The sequence below is a fragment of the Triticum urartu genome, chromosome 6, assembly GCF_003073215.2.
Source record: "Triticum urartu cultivar G1812 chromosome 6, Tu2.1, whole genome shotgun sequence".
Lineage (NCBI taxonomy): Eukaryota > Viridiplantae > Streptophyta > Magnoliopsida > Poales > Poaceae > Triticum > Triticum urartu.
The window spans coordinates 535,284,509-535,292,521 of NC_053027.1; the positions used below are offsets into that span (position 1 = coordinate 535,284,509).

Here is an 8,013-nt window from a genome sequence, read left to right on the forward strand (position 1 = left end):
ACGTGGGCTAGTGATCCTACAGATCGTCGTTCACTTTCTGCCTACCGTGTCTTTCTTGGTGGTTCCCTCATTTCCTGGAAGACGAAGAAACAGACCGCAGTTTCTCGTTCGAGTGCAGAGGCCGAGTTGCGAGCTATGGCTCTTCTGACGGCTGAGGTGACTTGGTTACGATGGTTACTAGAGAACTTTGGTGTTTCTGTTACTACACCTACCACTCTCCTGTCAGACAGCACAGGTGCTATCAGTATTGCGCGGGACCCCGTGAAGCATGAGCTTACCAAACACATTGGTGTTAATGCTTCTTATGTGCGCGCTGCTGTGTGACGGGCGTTGGTGTCAAGCTCAGAGATGTTCTACTATCTTTCAGTTTTGTCATGTCGGTCTTTACGCGACTTGTACTTTGTACTTTGTGATACGAATGAGACACATATTACCATGCAAAAAAATGTACAAGACAAAATGCCACTAAATTATCGGCCAGTAAGTTTCAGAATACTACATACTAGTCGAAGGCACGTGCTTTGCACGTGTGTGTTGTTAACTAAAATTTTCATACAGATAAGAAAACTTTAAATAAAATGAAGCACTTTTTTATATGGAGTTTTAGCTTCGCAACCTCTTGGCGACCTTCAAAAAATAATCATCTGCATGCATTGTACATAACTTGGACGTAGATGGAATATAATGCATTCTACCATGCATATCCAATATTTCAGGTCTGCTGCAAAAATTCCAATATTTAGGACTTCACAAAAAAATGGGTAAATATCATCGTAAAATTCATGAGAATGGCCGTTCAGCTCATTGACCTTCTGTTTTTTTAACAGGCCGCTCGACCTTTTTGCGTCCTGCCTTAGTCTAAAAAATGTGGTTTTGGGTCAACAGCGTAACACTCGGCTATATGGACCTGGAAGCTTGCCACTGGGTCAACACAGGTCAGTTCCCTGCCCCTATGTTGAGCGGAATTCCCTTAGAGAAAAAGAAAAAAATCTTCTCAAAATAAACTGTCGACCGGAGCAGCACCGCGCCGCCGCCCCTCCTCCCGTCTCTGGCCCCGCGACCCGCCGAACGCCGACCCGAGGACCGCGAGGGTGTCGGGGAAGCGCACGACCCGGACATCCGGCAATCGTGCTCGGCTGCTCACCTCGCCCAGCCCAATCGTCATCAACAGCTATGGTGGCGCCTGAATCCGGCAGCCACGGCCTCAAACAGCACACGCCGGCAGGCTGCCGGCACACTTCACGCTTCCACGGCTCCTCCGCTATTATTATTTAGTAATCTATGGATGGGGCATATCCCTCCATTGTTGAGTTGGCTTGTAATGACTTTGTAACTCTGATTTTGTATGATTATTCAGAAAAGAAAGGAAACTGCCCTATGCCTACTTCTGTTGACTTAATATTTCTGTTGTATGTTAAAACTGAAAAATGTATGTTTCTTGCATATACTTGTGAAGCCCAATGGCTATCATAAAAAATGATATGTGCTCACTTATGTTGTTGGATTTCTGTTATACGCTAACTGAGGAAGAATGGTAAATCTATAGATTTAAGTACTGTACATGCTAGAATATTACCCCTGTAAACATATCTTTTGGCCTACAATTTTCATAAGGCAAGCTAATGACTGAAACCCTATCTAACATTATTTTTCCTGGGTACTATTTACATGAATACAACCATATTAGAAACATCACACTGCAGTACACAACATGTACATGGATTATACCAAAACATCCCTGTAGACAATATTTTTTGTGCTTTTCCCTGATGGATCAATTTCCTTATTTGGCCTTGCAAGTATTCTAGTTGTTTGTCTTGATGTGCCTCTAGACAAAGCAACATAGAGTTGTCCATGAGAAAACACCGGCTCAGGAAGATATATGCCAACATTTGGGATGGTTTGACCCTGGGCTTTGTTGATTGTCATGGCAAAACTAAGCCGAATTGGAAATTGTTTTCTCTTAAACTTGAAGGGGAGAACATCATCCTCTGAAGGATAGAGAGGAATTCGTGGAAGGAACACTTGCTTCCCAGCATATTGTCCGCCAATAATTTCTGCATCAATAGCATTATCTTGAAATGCCTTAATAATAAGCCTTGTACCGTTGCATAAACCATTAGAAGGATCAAGATTGCGAATCAAAATAACAGGGCAGTTGATCTTCAATTTGAGAATATGCGGAGGTAGGCCATTAGGTGTGAGTGAATTTAGGAACTCAGGTTGATAGTGATTATGTGGATCATCAACCACCGAGTCAAAACTGTAATAGACCTTTTCTTCTCCAGGAAATCGCTCAATAAGCATTTCATTTAACTCATCCACATATTCATTCTTTGTGGAAAGAATGGCACGTGCACTAATATAAGATGGCGAGTTTCCATTTTTGTCCATTAAAGGGAAGATATCATCAATTAACTTACCAACAGAGGCCTTTTCATCTGTGTAACCTATAACAATTTCTTCAGGAAGGCGCACGTATTCTTGACCAATTGATTCCTCTGTACCATTACCAATTCTAAGGAGAAAATCAGAGAACCATGGATCAAACAATGCCCTCATATTGCGCCATAGTTTGATATGTCTTATGTCTGGCCAAAGATAAGACTTTTTTAGTGTAGCATCTGTAATTTGTGCTCTAGTGCCATGCCTCACCACCGGAAGAACCTGTCTAAAATCACCTCCAAACACTACTACTTTCCCTCCAAATGGTGATCCACAACCGGTGACATCTTGCAAAGATCTATCAAGTGCTTCCACAGCTTGACGCTTTGTCATAGCAACTTCGTCCCAAATTATTAAAGATGACCTCCGAAGTAATTCTGCAGTTCCACTTTGTTTACTGAAGTTGCACATGCTGTCATCCTGAATATTAATTGGAATTTTGAATCTGGAATGAGCTGTTCTACCGCCAGGCATGATAGATGCAGCAATACCTGAGGTTGCTGTTGCGATAGCTATTAGTCCCATTGACCGCACCTTTGCGAGCAAAGCCTTATAAAGGTATGTTTTCCCTGTACCTCCCGGACCATCTATGAAAAAAACCATACTCTTCTGGTGCAAGACATGAGTCATTATCTCATCAAAAGCAAGTCGCTGCTCACTATTTAGTTTGTCATACAAATCCAAGTGTTCCTGCTCAACCTCAATAGACATCTCATCACATACTTCTCTCCAACTTAAGCTCTCTAAATCATTGCTATCCAATAAGCATGGCAAGTCAAAGTTATTTATGTCCTTCCCCATTGAATATAACAGACTTCTAAGATCTTTAAGCACCATCTGCTCAGTTACTTCAGCGTTTACATTTTCTCTTCGAAAATCATCACACATGGCTTCTAAATGCTTATCCCATAGTTCACGGACATTTGTTACCTCACAGAAAACTAAAATTGTTGCAAAAAGTCTTCTAAGTGCAGAGGGCATTTGAAATGTCGCAGCATCGCTGAGACAATCAGAAATACTATGATCATCTTCAATGAAACCCCTTCTCTGTGCAGCCTCTCTAAAAGTCGAGAAAATAGTACCTTCAACAGTTCGTAGATCCTCAAATGATTTGGCTCCCCTGACGTGGTTTAGTAGTATCCTTGATGAAGACATCAATACCATTGTTACACCCACAACCCCTACTGTTACATATACTGGACCAATTACTAGAGCTCGCGCACGCCAATTAAATTACCAGGTACTTTCGTTTCTTGGTAATGATTCTAATGTTCATGAGATTATGATGCTGCCTAAATTGGATACATTTGTTTTGCTTACAAATGAAGGGCCTAGCTTGGAGAAGGATGAACATTGGAGCAAGAACACGCATGGAGTTGATGGCATGCGCAAGGGGATCAAGAACGGAGTTACAAGTGATGATTTCAGGACTTTGAAGCCGCCATAAGGAGTGCATGAAGCCTTGGACGAAATATACAAGATGCCACTTCATAATATTCGTCCATAGGCTATTCTAGGTGCTGCGTCACCTTATTAATGGGCCAGGCCCATGTAATTTCGAAATACTTAAGTATAGGCTATTTTTAGAGTCCGTATGTGTGGGGAAACAAGAGTTAGGGTTGGTTTCGGACCCCACCCTCAAGGGCCACGAAATTCCCCCCTCTTCCTCCATATATACAGCCCTTAGGGCGTCGTTTAGACTTTGGGTTTTGTTTAGATTAAAAGTTCGCCATAGCTGCAACTTCGCGTATTTCGTTTGTGTCCAACGACCAGACCAAGACGTCACAGAAGCCCACCTTGATCAATAAAGCTTTCATCTTATATTCGCAATATCCAGATTGCAATCTCAGTTTCTTGCTTGTTCTTCGTTTGCTCGCAGGAAACAGACCCTCGTGGTCAGGTTGATCGTGCTCCGGCGTGGTCAATAACCCTCGGAAGTTGGTTTAGCGATTGCTAAGGCGCGACGTCTCGCACGTTCGTAGTCGGATCGTCAAGGTCGACTCCCACAGAAAACGATAGCCACCATCTCATCGAAACATTGGGACACCTTAGCCTCTATCAATCCTCAAGTAATAACGCTCTCCTTCAGCAGGGTGCGCGGACACAAGTCTCCCAATCTGAATTCGTTTCTGCTTGCGACGTCTCCAACTTTTGCAACTGCTATCCCACACAAAATATTCCGGAAACTCCTTATACAAGAAATTCCTCGCGTAAATGTCAACAGAATTCATTCTAAAATACTCACTAAGCATTGTTTTTGAAGATGATTCTCTGCGTAAAACATTATCCAAATTATCAGAGTCTTCATAATGCACAAGATGCATATTTGGCAAATGGACCTGCAACTGCAAAACTGGAGGTGACATCTCACTTAGATTGAAAGAATAAATCCTCCATATTGCCTCTGGAGGTGATATAAACCTTGCATCCCTATATTCACGAATCTCATCAATAACAACATTATCTCCTCTGGACTCAATGACAAAGGAGGCGCGATCATGACCTTTGTATATGTACTTAAATAAATATTTAACAGCCTTAATGCTCGAGCAAACTTCTATATTGATATGGCAATTGTATCGCATAAGTAGATATGGGTTGTAAGGAACAACCCATCTATTATCCAACACCGCACCCCTAATGCGCACTCGACGACCATCATCCCTCCGTCTATAAATTGGATATGAGTCCTTTCCCTGTAATGTTGTATCTGAGAATGTCCGCGGATAATGGTATCTACAATTTCCATTTTCCATGCAAGCATTCTTACTGTTGAGAACTCCACATGGTCCGTGCATCATGTGCTTAATAACTAAAGCATGTAATACAGGGTATTTGTCTTTATCTGGGATCTCTGCTGATATTATCTCATCATATTGATCTGGATTAGTAATCTTGCAATTTGACTTCAGAATAATTAAGAAGTGTTCATGCGGTAGGCCTCTCTTCTGAAATTCTATTACATGAACATGTGCGACGACTTCACCAAATAATTTTCTCTTGAATAAAAGATCTTTAAGATCCTCCAACTTTGCCTTGAAGACCCGTGCTACCAAATCTGGACGATCTTGTGGTGATTGGCCTGGTTCCAACTCTCTAGTTATCTCTTCCCACTGCGGGTTGCATGTCATTCTAATGAATAAGTCTGGCTTCCCGAACCGCTGGACCAATGCCATTGCATCTAAATACCTTCGACGCATGTCTCTTGGTCCTCCAATAAATTTTGGGGGGAGCACAATACGCTTACCTGTCATGCATGCACGTGTCTCACCAGCTACAACGCTATCAACCAATCCTTGATATAAATCTGCACGTATGAGAACTTGAGTTGACGGTTGTAAATAGAAAGCCAACCTTATTGATTCAATCTTGATGTACATATCAACAATATACTGTTGAGTTAATCGCCTTCCGAATAGTAAGACGTTGAAATCTCCATCTCGAATTTATAACTTATAACAATAATATTCTCTTGGTGACACACAAGAACCAGGGCTCTTTTCCATCCCTGCGTGCAAGGCAATTTATGGTTAGATAAATGAATCTGAAACAAAGTAATAAAAAAGTATACTTGGCAAAAAACTTGCCTTCTTCATTGAGAGCATTTGTTTGATCATTTCTCGTCCTCCTAGCATGGGGACCAACTTTTGGTAAATTCAAGTTCCATCCAACTTCCCCTTTCGGGAAAAAAAGCGGATATGACAATGGATCATAGCAACCATGATATGCTTTTATGTATTGTGGTTTGTCCGATTTACCATACACCATGATACTCCTGTCAAAATGACCTCGAGGATTATTTCCCTCGACCCAGATTGCTGCTACTTGTGATGTTGTCGGAGCATTATATACTCTCTGATCTAAGGCAATATCGGTATTGAGCTCAATCATATATTCATCAAGGTTTGGAATAGAACCAAGGTGTCTAAATATTTGTACATAAGGGTTACTTGAAAGTATATTTACTAACTTCCGGATGAGAATTTGGTTTAAGTTAGGCGAGTGAAGAAATCTTTGTTGCAAATCTGCATCCGTGTCATAGAAGTATAACTGTAAATGCTTGGGGCCATCTTCTTTTGGAACCAACTGGTCAATACGGTGATAAATTTGGCCCTGTGCACGAAAGTTGTAAACTCCAGACCTCCTATTGCAGAACCTTTGGTCCAAGATGACACCAAGAGAGGTAAAAGAGAAATGAGAATTGAAGTACCGTATATGATCTTGGAAGTATTTTGCATTTGGATCCTGACTCGTGTACAACTGATGCAAATCGTCAGGAACCACTGGGGTTACTATCTTCACCTTTCCATTCATGCAACAAAAAGTTGGTGTCTCATATTGGAACCTTTTCGCATTACAATGTCTACAGTTGGGCACTCGCTCTAGAAAATGATGACCACTGGGCACATTATGATATATACGATCATATGGGTCTGCTTGTATACATTTTGTAACATGCTTTGGTTCTTGATATGATTCAAAGTCAAGACCTGTATTTTTTTAAAGTAATATTTTAGTAAAGTATTACAAATAAATATGAATGATTGAGCAAAGTACCAGTCAATGCTTACCTGGTCCATTATACATAAGACTTTCATTGTCCACTTCATCGCACTCAATGTTGTCTTTGGTATTTGCCAGATAATCTGTTGACAAATTATATCTAGTTGTAAATAGATGAAATACTTGTTATGTGCTGCATATAGATTGAATCATTGTTTTTTTATGACTAAAATTACCATGAACGACAGGAAAATAATCCTGGGGCACATAAATGATGTCTTCATGCAAGTTGTTGGTATTTCTACCAGGATCCCGTGCGGTACTACAACTTTCTTTTTCTGACCTCTTTCTTTTATTAGGGCCACAAATCTCTTGTACGTGTGTTTCTTCCTGGTCATGTGACAGTTGTGAGTACACATTGGTGCAATGTTGCCGCTTACGCTGACCTACATTTTTCAATCCATATTTTGCAGCTTGTTCTTCCGAGGATATTGATGATAAATATATGCCAGATGGACTGATAGTGAACCGAGTTCCAGCTTTTGGACGGCTTGTCTCAGAACCACCATTTTCTGCCACTGTTTTCAAGGAAAAATAGTCAACGGCAGTGTAATGAAATATAATAAATAAAATTTTACAGTAGATATTTCTTAATTAATTATATATACAACCTTGCTTGCCTTTTGATGAAGACCCTAGCTGAGTAAAAACTGAATCGTGCCTCTCATAGTTTGAAATGGCCATGACTTCCTCTCCTGTAATGTAGGTTCAGTTTACCCAATCATTATACATCATATAATAAAAAATAATGAGATAAACGAACATTCAACGGCCATTGATAAAATTTGTAATGCATATTTTATTGATTAGAACAGTCACCTGTCATGTATTGGTTATTATTAGTAGCTCTCAAAATTTTCTGTTGTGGTGCTGGTTGTGTGTTGTTACAACTTGCACTGCACTCACGCCGCATTCTTTTATACTCACGATTCCTTTGCAGATAGGCTTCCCTCTGATATGGAATCATTTGCAAATACCTATCCCGGTCGCGGTAAAGCTTACGCT

General features: G+C 40.7%; 1 protein-coding gene across 1 annotated transcript; it reads right to left on the minus strand.

Annotated features, from left to right (window-relative positions):
* Window positions 1-4,987: 4,987 nt before the first annotated feature.
* Window positions 4,988-7,995, minus strand: LOC125512727. The gene is made up of 5 exons (XM_048677819.1): window positions 7,828-7,995; window positions 7,620-7,703; window positions 7,185-7,526; window positions 7,017-7,091; window positions 4,988-6,935 (listed from the first exon to the last, which is right to left on the minus strand). The coding sequence occupies exons 1-5, from the start codon at window positions 7,973-7,975 to the stop codon at window positions 5,899-5,901; spliced, it is 1,686 nt and encodes a 561-aa protein (XP_048533776.1). The 5' UTR covers window positions 7,976-7,995; the 3' UTR covers window positions 4,988-5,898.
* Between the last annotated feature and the right edge of the window lie 18 nt (window positions 7,996-8,013).